Source organism: Mobula birostris, chromosome 1 (genome assembly GCF_030028105.1).
Source record: "Mobula birostris isolate sMobBir1 chromosome 1, sMobBir1.hap1, whole genome shotgun sequence".
Taxonomy (NCBI): domain Eukaryota; kingdom Metazoa; phylum Chordata; class Chondrichthyes; order Myliobatiformes; family Myliobatidae; genus Mobula; species Mobula birostris.
The window spans coordinates 84,488,734-84,510,860 of NC_092370.1; the positions used below are offsets into that span (position 1 = coordinate 84,488,734).

Sequence of the window (22,127 nt, forward strand, 5' to 3'; positions counted from 1 at the left end):
GGAGTAGCAACACAGAGACAGGGAAAAATCCTCGTCTTCTTGTGATCTGCCTTAATGACTGTCGCCCAGTAGCACCCACATCTAAAAGTGATGAAATGCTTTGAGAGGTTGGTCATGGTTACACTAATTCCTGCTTCAGCAAGGAACTGGACCCACTGCAATTTGCCTATCACCACAATAGGTCAATGGCAGACACAATCTCAATGGCTCTTCACACGGCCTTAGACCACCTGGACAATACAAACATCTATGTCAGGATGCTGTTCATTTACTATAGCTCAGCATTTAACACCATCATTACCACAGTCCTGATTGGGAAGTTACAGAACCTAGGCCTTGGTATCTCCCTCTGCAATTGGATCCTCAACTTCCTAAATGGAAGACCACAATCTGTGCGGATTTGTGATAATATCTCCACCTCGCTGATGATCAACACTGGTTCACCTCAGGGATGTGTGCTTAGCCTACTGCTCTACTGTCTCTATACCCATGTGTGGCTAAGCATAGCTCAAATACCATCTATAAATTTGCTGATGATACAACCATTGTTGGTAGAATCTCAGGTGGTGATGAGAGGGCATACAGGAGTGAGATATACCAACTAGTGGAATGGTGCTGCAGCAACATCCTTGCACTCAATGTCAGTAAGACAAAAGTGCTGATTGTGGACTTCAAGAAGGGTAAGACAAAGGAACACCTACCAATCCTCATAGAGGGATCAGAAGTGGAGAGAGTGAGCAGTTTCAAGTTCCTGGGTGTCAAGATCTCTGAGGATCTAACCTGGTCCCAAAATATCGATGCACCTATAAAGAAGGCAAGACAGTGACTATACTTCATTAGAAGTATGAAGAGATTTGGTATGTCAACAAAAACACTCAAAAACTTCTATAGATGAAACATGGAGAGCATTCTGACAGGCTGCGTCACTGTCTGGTATGGGGGGACCACTGCACAGGATTGAAAGAAGCTGCAGAGGGTCATAAATTTAGTCAGCTCCATCTTGGGTACTAGCCTACAAAGTACCCAGGACATCTTCACGGAGCGGTGTCTCAGAAAGGCAGTGTCCATTATTATGGACCCCTAGCCTCAGGGCATGCCCTTTTCTCACCGTTACCATCAGTTAGGAGGTACCAAAACCTGAAGGCACACACTCAGTGATTCAGGAACAACTTCTTCCCTTCTGCCATCGGATTCCAAAATGGATAATGATCCCGTAAAATTATTTCACTTTTTAAATATACATTATTTCTGCTTTTGCATGACTTCTAATCTATTCAATATACATATACTGTAATTGATTTACTTATTTATTTATTTTTACTTTTGTTTCCTTCTATATTCTGTATTGATTTGAACTGCTGCTGCTGCTAAATTAACAAACTTCACAACACATGCCAATGATAATAAACCAGATTCTGACTCTGAGTTATATATCTCTCTATGATTACATGAGTAGCAGTCCAGATACTTCTTAACTGACCTGCCTCAGCTCTGTCCTCTGGCAGCTCGTTCCCAATACCAGTTCTATTTTTTTTATGAAAGACTTATAGCTCAAGTCTCCAGATAAATCTTTTTCCTGTGCCCTTTAGTTTAGGTGCCCCTATTATCATTGGAACCATGCACTGGTTATCAACCCTGTCTGTGCACCACACAATTTTAATAGATCTCTATCTTACCACCTCTCAACATCCTTTGCACCAGGGAAAATTGATCCATAGACTTAGTTTCAAAAACCTTTGCAACTCATATTCTCATTGATATGTTTATTGGCACAATATGCCTTCTTTTGCACATTGTGGTTTGTCAGTCTTTGTTTATATATAGCTCTGAAAAATTTTGTTGCTGTAAATGCCTGCAAGAAAATGAATCTCAAAGTAGTATATGGTAACATACTGTATACATACCTTGATAATAAATTCACTTTGAACTTTGAAATAGACCTGTACTATCCACCCTCTCCTGGTCACTCAAGACCTTAGGGGCTTCGTAATGATATTACAGTACCAGCAATCCAGGTTTGATTCCCACCGCTGCCTGTAAGCAGTTTGTACACTCTCCCTGTGACCATGTGGGTTTTCTTCCTGTGCTCCAGTTTCCTCCCACATTCCAAAGACATACAGGTTGGCCACATGGTTGTTATTGAGTGGCATGCAGTCTTGATGGGCCGGAGGGGCCTGTATCTCCAAATAAAAAGACTTCCAATCTGGGTAGCAACCTTGTGAACCTTTTCTGCACCTACTGTAGCTTAATCATGTCTTCCTCTTGTGTGGTGACCAGATCTGCACACAATGCTCCAAGTACAGCCTACCAAATGTTTTGTAACATGGTTCCCAAATCTTATGCTCTGTGCCTCTGCCAATGAGGGAAATTATGCCATTTACTATTCACAATACTTTGTCTACCCGAGCTCCTATTTTCACCACACTAGATACTTCTTCCCCAAGTTCCCTCTGTTCAGTAACACTCATTATAAAGAGAGGTTGAGCAGGCTAGACTTTATTCATTGGAGCCGAAGAGAATAAGGGATGATCCGGCAAAGACATATGAAATCACGAGTGGCATGGCTAGGATGAACGTCCACAATCTTTTTACCAGGATTGGCATATCAAGAACTAAAAGGCATAGGTTTAAGATGAGAGGTGAGAGATTTAAGAGGAACCTGAGGAGCAACCGTTTCACTTAGAGGGCGATTTGCACATGAAATGAACTTCCAGAGGAAGCAGTTGAAGCAGGTACACTAAAAATTTTAAGACACTTGGTCAAATACAGAAGGTTTAAAGGGATATGGGCCAAATGCAGGCAGATAAGACTAGTTCAGATGGGCATTTTGGTTGGCTTGGACCAGTTGAACGGAAGGCCCATTTCACTTAATTTCTGGAAATATCTGAATGGAAAGGCATGGAAATATTCTGTGGAAATTCATTTTGTTGATTTTTTTCCCTGTTCATAGCCTATGGACCTGACTAACAATTCTAGCACTGATCATACCTCCCTTACACTCTCTGAGGCAAGGTCCAGACTGCTCCATTGATCCTTAACTTTGTGCTTGACTTATGCCTCAATGCTACTTTCCTGAAAGATTCCAACAACCAATGTTGAAGTGCAAACCAGGCAAAAATCTTGCTTACCATTAGCTTTCTTGAAGAGGGCTTTAGAATTGTACCAGAAACTCACAAAGTTATGCACCAAATACTCAGGTGTTGAAGGTTCACCCTCAGGAATTGCTGAACATGTTCAGAAACTGTGGGACAAGAGGGTTGACCAAGAGGTGTTTTTTATTATGAGCTTTCTGATGGAAGCAGGTTTAATATTCAATCGGAAGCTCAACAGTTACTTAAAAATGAAGAGCTGGTATAGGCAAGATGGACCAAACAACCTCATTCCATGCTTTGAGAGTTCTATGGAGACACAAGAGACTTCAAAAAGCATCTGCAGAGGTGAAGGAACAGTCAATGTTTTGTGTCGAATCCCAGCATCAGGACAGAATTTAAGGTTGTATCCAGTTCTACCCATTCTTAAAGAGACATTCACAGGTAATCCAATTCCAGTTGCTGAACTTTTCCTCCCAGAGGGAAAAGCTGGGTGTGTGGAAATACTAAAGGTAAAGACAAGGGAAAAACCTAATGGAATGGTATAAATTGAAATGAAGGCACACTGATGAACTAGGTACATAAACTATATTCATTTACATTATTTTATTGAAAACTATACAGGTATGACCAATTGTAATGACACTTTTTAATATCCTATTACAAAACCCATTTTTTTATTATTCATATATCTACAAATGGAAGCAAATCTACTGAACCATGGAGTAATGATTGTCTACAAAACTGCACCAGAATTTTCTTCCCACAGATTATGACATACGATGAAGTTTCCAATTTTGACATTTAGAAACAATTTTTATTATTCTTCTTTTTGTTGGCCAAGCATATCAGCCCAGTAAAAAACAATTCCTTGTAATTCTTAAGTGTCTAATGGAGATGAAAAATGTTCTGTTAATTTACTATAATTAAATTCCTTCATGCTTTATTTCATCCACACATTCCGGAGTTGAAGGGGGAAAAGAAACATTTATTCCCATAGAAATTTACTGCACAGAAGGAGGCTTTTCATCCCCTCATGCCTCTTCTAGCCAAGGAAAGAGTTATCCCACCAAACCCCATGCCTACAATGTCCCAGTGCCAAGGCTGGAATATGTAAGAGAAGGGTTTGAATCATTAATATAAATAGATCAATGCCTAACAAATCAAAAAGATAAACTCTCCTGTACAAATCAGAAGAGGTAATGTTTGCAACCCAGCACGGTGGCTATCCAACACATTCATATTGAGAAATTTCAAACACTGCGCTCATGAACTGGTTGCTTTGAATGGTTTCCATGGGAATTCAAATGATGCAGTTACCACCTAAAAAGAGGCAAAGCAAGACTCTTAAAAAATGGTTCCCTGTTACTTTTTCTTGTTTCTCCGACACTGTCCTGCAACTGACAAGAATACAAAATCAGTGTGATTGTTTAGCCAGTGTGATTAAGAGTTTGCACTGTCCTTCGGACTGCCGTACATGTCCGCCAGCTTTTTGAACCGGGGTCCCCAGTCAGTGAGGTAATCATAGTTCTGGTCTGATGCTGAACTAATGGACTCTAAGGAGCTCAGTGACTCTGCCACCGAGCCGTTCCCCTCAAAAGCGTAGGTCTGTAGCGAGTCATAAGGAGGGGCGCTGGGGTCAGTGTCTGCACTTTTCATCCTCTCCCAGATAAACTCCCCAAAGATGATGTTCTCAGGGGACATCTTGTGGGGCGGTTTTGAGAACAGCTGGATCTCTGGCGTCACGTCTCGTCGGGTTTTCACATCCTGAATGAAGTTGAGGTTCCTCAGAGCTGCCATGTCAAAGGCCTCTGTGTCCTCCTCACCCCCACCTTCATCATCGTAGCGGACGATATTCTCTCTGATGTCTTTCTCTTCATCGAATACCAACGATTCCTTCTTACGTCGGCGCAGAGTCACAATAAACAGAACGAGGACTGTGGGACAAAAGTGAAAATAAGTCACATTGAGCTGCATCAGGAGGCCGGTTCACCCTTTGAAACTATACCTTCTCTCCTCTATGGATTCTGTCTACATTTCTCACTCAGAAAAGCAGACAGCATAATCAATTCTGTCTACCACCCACCACAGACATTCTTTCTTCTCCTCCTCCCATCGAGCAGAAGTTACAAAAGCCTGAAAGCATCTACCACCAGGCTCAAGGACAACTTCTACTATACTGTTATAAGTCCATTGAATGGTTCCCTTGTATGATAAGATGGATTTGACCTCACAATTTGCCTTATTATCATCTTGCACCTTATTGCCTAGCTGCACTGCATTCTCTCTGCCTGTGAAAGGGTTTTGGCCTGAAACATTGATATGCTTTTCTCCATAGATGCTGCCTGGCCTGCTGAGTTTCTCCAGCATTTTATGTGTGCTGCTCGGATTCCAGCAACTGCAGATTTTCTCTCGTGTGCACTTTCCCTGTGGCTGTTGCACTTTATTTTGTATTCTGTTATTATTTTTCCATGTACTACCTCAATGCACTGTGGACAGTATGGAAAACAAGATTTTCATTGTACTTCAGCAAATGTGATACTAATAAACCATTTACAATTCTAATTGAAGATGGGGTCTCATAGACTCAAACAACAGGAATTCTGCAGATGCTGGAGTTTCAAGCAACACACATCAAAGTTGCTGGTGAACGCAGCAGGCCAGGCAGCATCTCTAGGAAGAGGTGCAGTCGACATTTCGGGCTGAGACCCTTCGTCAGGACTAACTGAAAGAAGAGCTAGTAAGAGATTTGAAAGTGGGAGGGGGAGGGGGAGATCCAAAATGATAGGAGAAGACAGGAGGGGGAAGGGATGGAGCCAAGAGCTGGACAGTTGATTGTCAAAAGGGATATGAGAGGATCGTGGGACAGGAGGCCCAAGGAGAAGGGGAGGGCGAGAAAACCCAGAGGATGGGCAAGGGGTATAGTCAGAGGGACAGAGGGAGAAAAAGGAGAGAGAGAAAAAGAATATATATATATATATACACACACACATACATATAAATAAATAAATAACGGATGGGGTACAAGGGGGAGGTGGGGCATTAACGGAAGTTAGAGAAGTCAATGTTCATGCCATCAGGTTGGAGGCTACCCAGATGAAATATAAGGTGTTGTTATATTCCGTCTGGGTAGCCTTCAACCTGATGGCATGAACATTGATCTCCCTCCAAGCACTTATCCTTATAAGTGGAACAAGTGCTACACATGCCTTTACACTTCCTCCCTCTCTACCATTCAGGGCCCCAGACAGTCCTTCCAGGTGAGGCGACACTTCACCTGTGATTCGGCTGCGGTGATATACTGCGTCCGGTGCTCCCGATGTGGCCTTCTATATATGTTGGCGAGACCCAACGCAGACTGGGAGATCATTTCGCTGAACACCTACGCTCTGTCCGCCAGAGAAAGCAGGATCTCCCAGTGGCCACACATTTTAATTCCACGTCCCATTCCCATTCTGACATGTCTATCCACGGCCTCCTCTACTGTAAAGATGAAGCCACACTCAGGCTGGAGAAACAACACCCTATATTCCGTCTGGGTAGCCTCCAACCTGATGGCATGACCATTGACTTCTCAAACTTCCGCTAATGCCCCACCTCCCCCTCGTACCCCATCCATTATTTATTTATTTATTTACATACATTCTTTTTCTCTCTTTCCTTTTTCTCCCCCTGTCCCTCTCATTTACCCCTTGCCCATTCCCCCTCCCCTTTTCTTTCTCCCTGGGCCTCCTGTCCCATGATCCTCTCATATCCCTTTTGCCAACCAACTGTCCAGCTCTTGGCTCCATCCCTCCCCCTCATGTCTTCTATCATTTTGGATCTCCCCCTCCCCCTCCCACTTTCAAATCTCTTACTAGCTCTTCCTTCAGTTAGTCCTGACGAAGGGTCTCAGCCCGAAACGTTGACTGTACCTCTTCCTAGAGATGCTGCCTGGCCTGCTGCATTCACCAGCAACTTTGATGTGTGTTGTCTCATAGACTCATTGACATTATTCAGCACAGAAGCAGTGCCTTTGGCCCAATTTGTCCATGATAAACAAGATGCCCAACTATGTTAATCCCATTTGACTGTGTTTGACACATATCCCACTAAACTTTCCTATCCCTGTCCAAATGTCTTTTAGACTTTACAATTGTACCTGCCTCTACCACTTCGTCTGAAAACATGTTCCACATATCTACCACAACTTCTGTGAAAAACTTATTCATCAGATCCCCTTCCATTTTTTCCCCTCTCACCTTAAAACTGCAGCCTCTACTCTGGGATAAAGACTGTGATAGCTACCCTATCTATGCCTCTCATAATTTTATAGACTTCTATAGGTCACCTTTCGGCCTTCTTACTTTAGGGAAAATAATTCAGGTCTATCTAATCCCTCATTATAATTCAAGCTGTCCAATCCCGGGAACATCCACATGGACATCTTCTGCACCCCTTCTATAGAACAAAGAGCAGGTAACATTGAAAAGCAGAAAAGTTCAGCACAGGAACGACAAAGTAAAAATTATTATCAATGTACATATACAGTACATATGTATGTACACATGCATACAGTATGTACATACATACATTGTCATAGACTGTCTTAAGTTTCATTTCCTTGCAGGCATTTACAGGAAAATAAAGAAATACAATAGAATCATGTAGAATCAGTTCAGGATTGTGGGGAGTGTAGTTATCCATGCCCGTTCAGGAGCTTGATGGTTGTAGGGTAATTACTGTTCTTGAACCTGGTGGTGTGGGAGGAGGCTTCTGAACCTCTTGTCTGATGGCAGTAGCAAGAGAGCATGGTCTGGATGGTGGGGGTCCTTGATGAACGCAGTTTTCTTCTGGTAGCATTCCATGTAAACATGCTCAATGGTGGGGAGGGCTTTATCCATGCTTTCTGCAGACTTCTCCATTCTTGGGCATTGGTATTCTCATACCAGTTTGGATACTCTCAACTGTGCATCTATAAAAGTTTGTTAGCGATTTTGATGACATATTCAATCTACATGAACTTCTAAGATAATAAAAGAGGTACTGTTGTGACACCTTTCTGATAGCACTTGTATGCTGGTCCCAGGATATCCTAGTGCCAAGGGATTTAAAGCTACTGATCCTCTCCACCTTTGATTTCCTGATGAGGACTGGCTCACGTACCTCTTTTCCTTCCCTCTGCAGCTCTTTGGTTTTGCTGACATTGGCTGAGAGGTAGCTGTTGTGGCATTCAAACAGATTTTCATTTCCCTCCTATATGCTGATTCATCACCACCTTTGTTTCAGCCAACAAAAATGGTGTTATCAGCAAACTTCAATATAGCAAAGGAGCTGCGCTTAGCCACAGGTATAAAGTGAGTAAATCAGGCACAAAGCACACAGCCTTCTTGTGCCTCAGTGCTGATGGTGAACTTGGAAGAGATGTTGTTGCTAATCCATACTGACATGCCCTTTGACCCATGATGGTGTGTCAAACTATTTACGTCTCTAAATAAATACCTACCTAAACTAATCCCTTCTGCCTACACGATGCCTATATCCCACCATTCTTCGCACATTCATGTATCTAAGAGCTAACCTCTGTCCTACTTACCTCTGCCACCATAACACTCTCCATATAGAAAAAAAACATTTCCCGAGCATCGCATTTGAAATTAACCCTTCACCTCAGATGCATTTCACCTTACCTTAATCATATCTTACTTATAGTGTGACAAACAGAACTACACATTGTACTCCAAGTCAAAGTTTTGTGCACCTGTAATGAGATGCCAGATTGCACCTTTGCTGAGAAATCAATTATAATGGATATGCCTTGAGTTAAAGTCACCAAATTTTGTTTTTTATCAGAATTTCAGCCATTTAATAACATCACAGCTTGTCTGATCCCTATAACCCTTGGTTCCTTCATAGAGTCATAGAAAAGTACAGCACAGGAACAAGTTCTGTGGCCCATCTAGTCCATGCTGAACCATTGAAACTGCCTATTTCTATTGATCTATACCAGGACTATATCCCTCCATACCTGTACCATCCATGTACCTATGCAAACTTCTCTTACAAGTTGAAATCAAGCTCGTATACACCACTTGTGCTGGCACTTTGTTCCACACTCTTACGACACCCTGAGTGAAGAAGTTTTCCCTCATGTTCCTCTTAAACTTGTCATCTTTCACCCTTAACCTATGACTTCTAGTTGTAGTCCCACCAAACCTCAGTGGAAAAAGTCCGCCTACATTTGCCCCATCTATACCCCTCATGATTTTATATACCTCTATCATATCTCTCCTCAGTCTTCTATGTTCCAAGAAATAATGTCCTAACCTAACCTTTCCTTATAACTCAGGTCCTCCAGTCCTGGCAACATCCTTAAAAATTTTCTCTGTATTCTTTCAACAATACTTACATCTTTCCTGTTGATAGGTGACCAAAACTGCACAAAATACTCCAAATTAGGCCCCATCAATGTCTTACACAACTTCACATAACATCCCATCTCCTGTACAAAATACTTTGATTTATGAAGACCATGTACCAAAAGCTTTCCTTACAACCGTATTGACCTATGACACCACTTTAGATTAATTATTCCGGTGACCTGTATTCCCAGATCTCTTTGTTCTATAGCACTCTTCTGTGCCCTACTGTTCACGGTGTAAGACCTACCCGAGTCAGTTTTACGGAAGTGCATCTCATTGCACTTGTATGCATTAAATATCACCTGCCATTTTTCAGCCCATTTTTTCAGCTCGTCCAAAATCCCACTACAATCTCTAATAGTCTTCCTCACTGTCCACTACACCTCCAATCTCGATGTCATCCATAAATTTGCTGATCTAGTTAACCACATTATCATCCAGATCGTTGATATAGATGACGAACAGCAATAGACCCATCACCGATCCCTGTGACACTTCACTAGTCACAGGCCTCCAGACAAAGAGGCAACAATTTACTACCACTCTCTGGCTTCTCCCACAAAGTCAATGTCTAATCCAATTTATTATCTCATTTAAATGCAGAGCGACTGAACCTTCTTGACCAGCCTTGCATGCAGGACCTTGTAAAGTGCCTTATTAAATTCTACTGCCTTGCCTTTATCAATTTTCCTAGTAACTTCTTCAAAAAAGACACGACCTACCACACACACACAAAGCCAAGCTGACCATCCCTAATCAGTCACTGTCTGATACTTAGAATACCTTCCAATAACTTTCAGTCACTGCCAAATACTTAGATATCTGATCCTTAGAATACCTTCCAATAACTTTCCCACTACTGATGTCAGACTTACCAGCCTATATTTCCTGAAATCTACGTCAACACACTCAGTGGCTCATCTTGAGGGTTTCAGATTGACACAATCTAGTTCCAAATCCCTTTCCTCAACAAAAATGAACCTTATCAAGTATGACTTCAGGAAGGGTGGGGGGCAGTGCACATGCTCCTTACTACATCAATGGTGATGAGGTTGAGATGATTGAAAGCTTCAAGTTCCTAGGTGTAAGCATCATGAATAGCCTGTACTAGTCCAACCACATTGATATTATGGTCAAGAAAATCACCAATGTCTCTAATGACTGGAGGATAAAGAGATTCAGCAAGTCCCTGTCGGCCCTTACCAATTTTTATTGATGAACCATGGGAAGTATCCTATCTGGATGCATAACAGCTTAGTATGGCAGCTACTCCATACACGACTGAAAAAAACTGTAGAGTTGTGGATATAGCTGAGCACATCACAGAAACTAGCCTCTCCTCTCTGGTTTCTGTTGATATTTCTCACTGCCTCAGTAAAGCAACCTGCATAATCAAAGGATCCACCCTCCCTGGACTTTCCCTCTTCTCCCCTCTCTCATCAGGCAGAAGATACAAAAGCCTGAGGGCACATACCACCAGGCTTAAGGTTACTTCCTATCCCACTGTTATCAGAATCTTGATTGGACATCTTATAAGGCAAGATGGAATCTCAGCCTCACAATCTACCTCATTATGATCTTGCATTTTTTCATTTTCCTGCACTACACTTTTCCAGTAGCTTTTACACCTTATTCTGTACTGTTATTATTTTACCTTGTTCTATCTCAATACAGTGTGTAATGATTTGACCTCTACGAACAGACAAGCTTTTTACTGCATCTTGGTACATGTGACAATAATACACCAATACCAATACCAGTCTTAGTTCCAAAATGGTCAACTGGTTTGCCTCTCCGGCAGCAAATTCATCACCTCTATCTCATCTCATCTCATTTGGAATCACAGTTCAGAGGTTCCAAATGGAAATTGGATGTGTTTGGACATTGAGTGATTCTCTGTTAAAAGCACAACTGTAATTAACTTTCCACAACCAGTCTTTACTCCTTGCTGTGTGTAATGTGGAGGCACATAATTCACACACTTAGCATTCACAGGGCAGCACTAATGTAATCATATCGTGCCTTAGTAATTCAGAAATCTGCCTCACGGTGTAACAGAAATGGGAAAGGGATGTGAAGAACAGGAGCACCAATCTGTTTTAGTTGAACCCTGGCTGAGAAATTGATCATTATGAATGAGCTTTATGTAAAACTCATCTCAAGTTGTCCACACACAGCCTTCTTCACCATCCAATAAATCCATGGCTAGTCTGATCTTTATCATCAGTTCTGCTTTCCTGTCAGATGTCATAATCCTTACTGCCCCTAATTTCCATACATATACGTATAATTCGATATGTTTCAACTTTTTTTTAATGGCTTTGCTTCCACAGTTCTCCGGGGTAAAGAATCCCAAACATTAATGATCCTCTGAGGGGAGATATTCTGAGGATATCCTTCCCCTTAACCCAGTTCTAAAATCCCTTATGTTTGGGACAGACCTGTGGAGGGAAATATTTGATGTTTCAGTTTGAGACTCTTCATCTGGACTGAAAGAGTTGAGGGAAGACTACCAGTATAGAGAGCTGAGAGGAAGGGTGAAGCAAGAGCTGGTAGGTATTATATGTCTCCAGGAGAGGAAAGGCAGGAGTCATTATTTCCACTTTTCCCTCCCCACCTGACTGTACCCCACCAATCATCTCCTCCTCACCAACATCTACCAATCACTGGCCAGCTCTTGCTAACCCCTCTTTTCCTCACCTTTTTATACTAGCTATCATCCCTCTATTCTTTCAGTCCAGATGAAGGGTCTCAATCCAAAATGACACCTGTCCATTTCTCTCCACAGTTGCTGCCCAACCTGCTGAGTTCCTCCATAATTTTTAATTTTGCTCCAGATTCCAGCATCTGCAGTCTCTTATGCCCCCTTATCTTTGTGTCAATATTTACCCTGTAATTCCTTCATTATGAAATATTTCACACTATTAATGAAAAAGCATGGAGAATAATAAATGGAATTAACATAGGATTAGAATAAACAGGTGGATGATGTTTGGCACAGACTCACTGGACTAATGGAATTGTTCCTGAGCTGTAGCTCTCAATGACTTCTACCTACTCTATGAAACCTTTCAAACTCAAGGGAATAAAGACCCAACTATTCCTCTTAAGGAAATGCTTCATTTCCAGAAATTAATCAAGCTAATCTTCTCCGCACTTTTCTAAAACTAGCTTGTCCTTCAAGGATGTTCCAAGCAATCTGATTTTCTAAACAGTGGAGCAGCAGAAATAACTGCACACACAGTTCCAATTAAAAATTGCTGGCTGTGCCTTGCCTACTTCAAGTTGCTGGACGTCTACTAATAATGATAAATGCCATTAAAGTCAGCATTAATTATCCAGCAAGTGCTCCCAGTACTGACTGAGCTGGGACTTTATCTAACTTATAGTCTCCCCCACAACTTGCAGGACAACGACACATCAACTCAGCTATTTACCTACTTGTATAATTTATGGTTAATGTATGTTTTTGATCCAAAATGTGTCACTAATGCTATGTGCCTGTGATGCTGCTGCAAGTACTTTCCCTATAGCTTCAACACTATTTTCTGCATGCAATAAACACAAAATGCTAGAGGAACTCAGCAAATCCTGATAAAGGGACTTGGCCTGAAACATCAACTGTTCATTCCCCTTCATAGATGCTGCCTTTCTTGCTGAGTTCCTCCGGTATTTGTGTGTGTTACTCAAGATTTCCAGATTCTGCAGAATCACTTATGTTTACTATATTCTACATTCTGCTTTTCCTTGTATTACCTCAATATATTTACGTATAGCATGATCTGATTGGATGGCATGCAGACGAAAAGGGTTTTCATTGTATCTGACAATACATGACAATAATAAAACCAGTTCCATTACCAATAGATCCACTTACCTAGCAGAGTTAGCACACAGGCCAGTATAGCAATGAGAGCTCCAGTGCTGAGGCCAGCAGGAAGGGCAAAGGCTTCAGCATTGCATGAGTGGGCCACGCCTTCATCGTCGCAACTGCAAACTCGCACTGTAAGAGTGTTGGTGCTGCTCAGTGCTGGAACACCGTTGTCCACAATCACAATGGGCAGGAAATAGACAGCCTGCTCATGTCGGCTGAAGCCAGCTCTCTTCGTCAAGATTACGGCAGTGTTATCTGCAGGTTATTGTCAATGGAGAACAATTGTTATTGACACAGAGTTGTGGACACAGCTCAACACAACATGGAAACCAGCCTCCCTTCTATGGACTCTGTCTGTACTTCTCACTGCCTCTGTACAAAGCCAGCATCCTCAAAGACCCCACACACCTCAATCATACTCCTTTCCCTCCTCTCCTATCTTGCAGAAGATGCAAAAGCATGAAAGGATGTATCAACAAGTTCGAGGGCTGCTTCCACCACACTGTGTATAAGATTATTAATTAGTTCCCTAATACGATAAATTGAATGGTTGACCTTCACAATCTAGTTCGTTAAGAACTTGCTCTTTATTATTCACCTGCTTTCTCTACAGCTGTTCTACTTTATTCTGCTTTACCCTCTTCTACCTCGATGCAGTATGTAATGATTTGATCCATACGAACAGTATGCAAGACAAGATTTTCATTGTATCTTTGTTCATTTGACTATAATAAACCAATGCCAATTCCAATTTGGAATTCCAGTTCCAAATATAGTGGCATAGAATTTCACAGGGCAGAGAAAAAAAGCACCCAAAACATTTGATCATATTCAGAGCTGGAGTGATCAGACAGGACACACTGAAACCTTTACAACCAATAAGGTGCTTCAGAAATGCAGTCAATCCCTAAGTAAAGATCCAAGAATTTCAGAACCTAAAAGCAAGAGTAGGTCACCAGATCTACCAGATCATCATTAGAACATAAAACCATAAGACATAGGAGCAGAATTAGACAATACTGACAATTGAGGCTGCTCCACCATTCCTTCATGGCTGATCCTGGATCCCACTCAAACTCTTACACCTGCCTTCTCACCATATCCTTTGATGCCCTGACCAATCAGGAAACTATCAACTTCCACCTTAGATATACCCACGGACTTGGCCTCCACTGCAGTCTGTGGCAGAGCATTCCACAGATTCACTACTCTCTGGTTAAATAATCCTCCTTACCTCTGTTCTAAAAGGTCGCCCCTCAATTTTGAGCCTGTGCCCTCTAATTCTGGATACCCCCACCACAGGAAACATCCTCCCCATATCATCCCTATCTATTCCTGATGGACTAGGTTGACAGACCACAGCCTCAACTCATCTTCGATGCCAGTTCCCTATAACCTTCAATCCTCCTATCACTCAAAGATTTTTCTACCTTACCTTTAAATGCCTCGTATGAACTAGCTTCAATAACTCTCCTGGGTGATGATTCTAGAGGCTTTCCATTCTCTGCAAGAATAGATCTTTGAATGCTTCAGTTTTAATTGATCAGTGCCTTATCCTGAAACCTTGTCCCCTTGTCTGAAACTGTCTCACTAGTAAAAAAAATCTCATCTACTTTGCCATGGTCCTTTGGATCTTGTCCTTTTCATGAACAATACCTATCATATTTTTAAACTTCAAAGAATAAGACCCAACCTATTTAAGCTCTCTGAATATGTTGAATCTATGTTCTTCATTTAGAAGAGGGGTCATCTTATTGACATTAGTCATGCAGTACAAGCAGACTCTTGTCCCTGACTGTTCTGTGCCAATTAAGACGCCCCATCCAATCTAGTCTCATTTGCCAGTGTTTGGACAACATCTCTCTTTTCCTGTCCATGTACTGTACCTGTCCACTGTTTATTATATATTGTTAGTGTATCAAACTCAACCACTTCCTCTGGTAGCTGATCCCACATAGATACCAGCCTTTGTGCCAAACAGCTGTCCCTTAAGTTCCTCTTAGATGTTTCCCCCCTTTACTTTCAACTTACACCCCAACTCTGGGAAAAAACATGTGAATTCACCTTATTTATGTCCTTCATGATTTTAGACATCTCTCTGTATGATTACTTCTCAGTCTCCAACTTTACAAGGAATAAAGTCCCAGTCTGCTTAACCTCTCCCTATAACTTAGTCCTTTGCAACCTGGCAACATCCTTGTAAATCTTTTCTGCACTCTTCCCAGTTTTACAACATTGTTTCTCTACTAGGGTGATTGAAACTGAACGTTATACTCCAAGTGCAGCCTCACCAGCATCATGTATAACAAATAATATAAACTCTATTTATGTTCCACATGAAATTCCTCACGCTCAGCTGTACTGCATTTGGGGAGGCCGTTCAGCCCATCAATCTCTGGCCATTCGGCCTGTCAAGCCTCATCCTGTTGGCTTCTCATGAAGTGAGCTTCTTAAATGAATCTCTGTTCATCATCTCAATCTCTACCTATGGCATTGAATTTCACCTTCCACCCAGTCTCTGGAGAGGAATTGGTGACTGATTTTCCTGTTGGATGTTTCAGTGAATTCACTGATGGAATTTTAGACAATAAGAAATATAAAAGTTTTTTTTTGTTCTGCACTTCAAAACTACTTCAGTCGCTACAAGGGTATGATAACATATCTACTGCTAAACACTCATAAAGAACTCAGAGCTATGTTTTCTGTTTTTACTTGTTCCAGATTCAAGCATCTGCAGTGTGTTCTGCAGGCAACAAATGTTTGGCTGAAGAGCCACCATTGCCACACTGGACCTCGTGGGACTGGGTTGTGGAACATGGAACAAATAGGCCATCATGGAATTGCCGAATGGTCTAAATAAAGAAGTGTGCCTGATCTTGTGATGTCACTGTTATTGAATCCACTTTAAAAATAGCGAGCATTTTTCTTTTGGAGATTCAAGCTGAGTATGTAGCCAAAGGCAAGTCAATGAAGAATCAGTTTGGGCTCAAATGGTGGAGTGATGTGTGTCCGTTTAATCATTCATACAAGCCTGATGTTCAGTTTGGTCAAGGAGCAACACTTTAATCTCCAGCCCCAAACAAGTATATTAAGGTGGGTTTGAGGCAATCTATTTAACCTGCCTGGATGTCACTAACTACTTACAAAACTTCAGCACCTAACTTTAAATCACAGTGTGTTCAAAAGTAAGATATGAAAAGCATTACATAAATGCATCTCTTTCCTCATTTCTAATGGATACCTATTATGTGCCAGTCTCTGTCAGTAAGGTGTATTTTTGCTTAATCTCAGTGTCACAATACAATGAGCTGCTGCATGTGATATATTCAACTGTTAACTGCTTCCGTTTTCTTTCAACTGTATTCATTTTAAATGGACACCATAAAATTTGTCTTTGCATTCCCGTTCTCAATCCTGCCTTCCTCAGTAGCTCAGCACGCCCTTGAGTACAACACTGCTTAATTAGGAGGAGCACCCGTCATCATCCATCATTTCATGACACAAGGACGTGTTGTTCAGTGACACAGGTCTCCAGCATCTTCACTCTTTGATTGATCAGCTCCACAATGAAGAACATGTTTGCACTGAAAAGCCATTAACAAAGCAAAAAAATATTTTTGTCCTGCTGTCATATCAGAATGTAAAATGCATGACATTAGAAGGAGGTCACTCTCTTTTGGAGACTTTTCAACCTGATTTAGAGAATCGTTTGCAGAGTTACCAGGAAATAAAATATCTTTTCATTTATCCAGTCGGTCTAATTTTTCGGTTTGGTTCAAAAGGGTCACCTTCAGTCAATCTCTTATCACACCATAACTTAGCAACTATATTGTTGAAGATGATAAGAACTGCAACAAAAAAAATCTGTACCTATGATATTGTATCTTCCACTGACTAAGGGAGATAAAGAAAGATCTGCATTTCTGTGGCACCTCACACTTCCCTTTCTGGTCATTCCAGAGAGAAATATTTTTGAAGTGCTTTTTCCCCTTTTATTGCAGTAAAGGAGAAATAACTTGACCAATTTGTTCACAAAAAATTCCAACAAACCACAATATAATAGTATGCATCTTACTAATGGAGTCAGAAAGTCATATGGCATGGAAATGGCTTCTTTGGCTCAACTCATCCATGCCGACGGAAATGCCTATCTAAGCTAGTCCCACTTTGCCGTGTTTGGCCCATATCACTCTAAACTTTTCCTACCATGTACCTGGCAAGTTCATATTGATTGGCTGGGTCCATTTTCTTTGAAAAGAAGGGGGCAAAGAGATCTGACGGAATTATGCACAAAGAGCTCAGGACACAGTGGGGATAGTGGGAGACTTCTCCTATTGGTGGAGGGTCACAATTAGAAAATAATTGTATTACAACAGAACACTTCTTTTATGCAGTGTTGGGTTGGAATCTAGAATGCACTACCTGCAGATGTGATGGAGAGAAGTTCCACTGTGGTCTTAAAGAGGTAATTGGACATATACACTCAGTGACCTTTTTATTAGGTACAGGAGTGTAACTAGTAAAGTGGCCAGAGGAGTCGAACCTGGTCTGGTCTTCTACTGCTGTAGCCCATACACTTCAAAGTTTAACATGCTGTGCATTCAGAGAGGCTTTTCTGCACGCCACTGTTGTATCGCATGATTACTTGAGTTGCTGTCACTTTTCTGTCATCTTGAACCAGTCTGGCCACTTCTGACTCTCGCTAATAAGGTGTATTTGCCCACAGAACTGCCACTCACTGGATGTCTTTGTTTAATTTTTCACACAATTCTCTGTAAATTCTAGTGACTGCTGTGCATGAAAATCCCAAGAGATCAGCAGTTTCTGAGATACTCAAACCACCCCGTTTGGCAGCAACAATCAAAGTCACTTAGAATCTATTTCTTCCCTATTCTGATGTTTGGTCTGAACAGCAAATGAAACACTTGACTATGTCTGCATTGAGTTCCTGCCACATGGATGGCTGATTAGATATTTGACAAGCAGGTGTACAGGTGTACCTATTGAAGTGGCCACTCAGTGTATATGCTGCTTAAACCTACCTCAGCAATGGAACACCATGGACCACCTCTTGCTCTATTATAGACCCGTCCCTGATTGTGGTTTTTTTTCACTTATGGCTTGTTTCTTCACTGTCTAGTATGATTCACATATAATTTATATTCCGTGTGTTTTCTGAATCAACATGCCTGTAATGCTACGGCTGGAAATTATTTTAATTATACATGCACCTCACTCTACTTGTGCTTTGATAATAAACTTGCTTTGACTTGATTTGACACCTGTACCTAATCACTGCATTGTTATAATAGCTGCTGACATCCCCTCCACAAACTCTCTCTACAACCTCTCATTATGGCACACCTTAAAGCCTACCCCTTTGGACCAACATTTTGCCAACTGTCTTGATATTTCCTTGCAAGATAAAAGAGCGCAGTGAAATGGGGAAAAGGCTAGGAGCTGGATGCAACAAGTGATTCGCTCTACAAAAGAGCCAGCATGGACACAATGGGCTGAATGGCATTCTTCTGGGCTATAATCATTCTGTGATTTTATGCCTGAGGAATAAATACTAAGATGGTTCCTTGCTCGGGATAATTGAGCCAAAGGATCATTGTCACTCATCCAGGATGATTCTTTGAATAAATGTCAGTGCCACTGACAATATGACACTCCCTCAGAATTCAGCTTGAACTTACTGCTCAGGTCCTGGGCTTCTGGTTCAGTGACAGGAGTTCTACCAAATTCAACTCAGGGAGCAGAAACTGCAGAAAGAGACCACCTTTTTTTGGGATTTGCAATAATTAAGACAGCAACATTTTTGGCCTGACAGCTAATCAATATATAAATTACAATGGAGACCAATTACTCTGTCATTAATATACAGCAGACAGGGTGGTTGTTAACCAAGAATCAACGGTAAACATGTTAGGGAAAGGTCATAAACCATGAAATACACAGACATTAATCTAGCAGTATATAAATAAATACCTCTGTTATCTTGCACCGTGAAGTTAAGGTTATTACCAGCCCCAGGAGCAAGGGAGAAATAAAAGTGGTGACCGCTGAGTGGTTTATCCCTGTCCACAGCACTGATCTTCTGTATTATCTGTAATTACAGTAAAAGATCAGAATTGATTTTGGACTTGAAGCAATTCGACATACCAGGTCAAATTCAGAAGGTCAATATATCTTCGTTAGGCAAATGTACACTTCCAAAAACTTGTGAAGAGCCACGAATAATAAGATAAAGATGCTGGCTATCATAGAATGAGGAAACAGTCATTCAGCCTTTCCTCACATAATACCTACTGAGTCTTACAATTTACTAAGTACATCTCAATGGTTGAGAAATATATTTCTGACCATCTTCCATCCAATCCTCACTCCTGCTATTCACTACTTCCTTTGTTGCAGTGACATCAATTATAATCATACAGTGGCTCATTACTGACAATATACTACCTTAATACTATACAGAATATGGAATTGATGTCATGGTGCCATTAATAGAAGACCTAAGGAAAGCTCTGTCCCACTGTTATAAGCCTACTGACCAATCACCTAATACAGATGATTCTTGACTTCACAATCTACTTCATCACGGCCTTGGCACCTTATTGCCTGCCTGCATTGCATTTTCTCAATATCTCTAACATTTTATACAGCATTCTGTTATTGTTTACCTTGTATTACCTCAGTATGCTGTTGTAATGAAACAATCTGTACGGACTGACGAAGGGTCTCGGGCCAAAACGTCGACTGTACCTCTTCCTAGAGATGCTGCCTGGCCTCTGCATTCACCAGCAACTTCGATGTGTGTTGCTTGAATTTCCAGCATCTGCAGAATTCCTCATGTTTACTCATTATGTGAAGTGATTGCCCCTCAGAGTCTGATTAAGTCTTTCTCCTCTCACCTAAGTTCCCTCTAGTTTTTGATTCTGGAAAAAGTCACTGTTCATTCACCTTATTTATGCCCCTTATGGTTTTATACATTCCTATAAGGTCACCTCACAGTCTCCTATGCTCCAAGGAATTAACTCCTAACCTGCCCAAACTCTCTCTGTACCTCAGCCCCTCACGAACTGTAGACATTATTGTAAATCTCTTCTGTACTTTTCACAGCGTAACAGCATTTTTCCTACAGCAAGATGACCAAACCTGCTCACAATACTCCTGGTGCAACCTCTCCTACATCTTGTACAATTCCAACCTAATATCACAACTTCAAGATTCAATGCCATGACTGTTGAAGACCAGCATAAAAAGGGCCTTCAGGAAATCTTTGATATGGCTTCGTCCTGTTCTTCAGTACTTTTTGCACACCCCCTGTTGTCCCCTGAGATTGGATCGCTTACCTAGCATTTCAAAGAGCATTGAGGAGCAGGTCATTTGGGTGGGTATGTGGGGGGGGGGGTCACATATTGGCCTACCAGGTTAAGTTGACTTATTCACTTCATTCCCTTAAGAACATATTTTCCCAGCGGGTGGTTGGAATCTGGAACACATTGTCCGGTTGAGTGGTGGAGACAGGTAGTGTCACAACATACAAGAAGTATCTAGACAAGCACAAGTCACATAACAAGCACATGAAGGCACCAGACCAAATATAGATAGGCTTTGAGAGTCAGAATGGTGGGCTGAAAGGCTTGTTTCTATGAGGGCATTAAGCCTGAAAACACATTCCACCAGGCTCAAGGACAGATTCTACCCTCTGAAATGAGGCTATTAAGTGTTTCCCTAGTACAATAAGATGGGCACTTGATCTCACACCTTATTGCTTACCTGCACTGCACTCTCTCTGTTGCTGTTACACTTCATCCTATTATTGTTTTGCCTTGTTCTGCCTCAATGCATTGTGTAATGATTTAATCTGTATGAACAGTATGCAAGACAAGCTTTTCACTATATCTTGGAACGTATAATCAATAATAAACCAATACCAATTAGTGAGTCAGGTTTGTTTTAAGGGAACTTAACAGTCAATATAGTCATGGAGTTAAACACCATGGAAACAGGCCCTTTGGTTCAACTTGTCCATATTAACCAAGCTATCTATCCCACTCAGCTTGCTACTGGCACACATCACTCTAAACTCTTTGCTATCCATGTACCTGTCCAAGTACCTTTTAAATGTTTTTATTGTACCTGCCTCAGCCATTTTCCTTATTCCATTTACTGATCACTTCCTGCATGGAAAAGTTGCACCCACGGGCAACTTTTTAATCTCCTTTTAAATTTCCTATTAAATCTTTCTCTCTCTCCTCTCACCTGAAAACATCATCTCACAGTGGACTGATTATTCCGGTCCTGTGTCCTGGTCAGGAGATTCTATGAACTCCCGCTGGAAAGTTCATCACTGAAACCCCTGCACTGCAGTGGCAGTCTTAGTCTCTGTTTTGGTCTCAACTCCAGCATTGATTCTAAACCTGACCTTCCTTTCACTTACAGTAGATTAGTTGGAAGTAGTTTGGAACTAATTAAAATTTATTCACAGAGATGGAGTGGGTATGAGTGACCCACAGATGAGTGATTTTATGAATGTACTGTTTCAACGGACAACCAAATTGATTGATGTGACAGCCCTATGCGTAGGTTTATTTATTTATTCAGAAACTTCCACAGATTTACATTTGTTAGCCAGAACTATTATTTAGCGTAATCAAAAAATCTGAGCTCTCCTCAATGAGATCAATTATATTGTTACCATTTGGCAGACAGCTTCTATTTTGAGGCGCTGTGTTCTATTTGCATGTTGGAAAT

The 22,127-nt window shown here is 41.3% G+C and overlaps 1 protein-coding gene across 3 annotated transcripts in view; it reads right to left on the reverse strand.

Annotated features, from left to right (window-relative positions):
- Nucleotides 1–3,752: 3,752 nt before the first annotated feature.
- Nucleotides 3,753–22,127, reverse strand: part of cdh7a (cadherin 7a) — a 227,043-nt gene continuing 208,668 nt past the window's right edge. For all 3 annotated transcript variants that reach the window (XM_072258284.1, XM_072258275.1, XM_072258292.1), the window contains 3 exons: nt 19,356–19,473; nt 13,368–13,619; nt 3,753–5,026 (listed from right to left, as the gene is read on the reverse strand). In XM_072258284.1, coding sequence (XP_072114385.1) covers nt 4,533–5,026; nt 13,368–13,619; nt 19,356–19,473 — 864 coding nt within the window. In that variant the 3' untranslated portion in view covers nt 3,753–4,532. The remainder of the gene's footprint in view (nt 5,027–13,367; nt 13,620–19,355; nt 19,474–22,127) is intronic.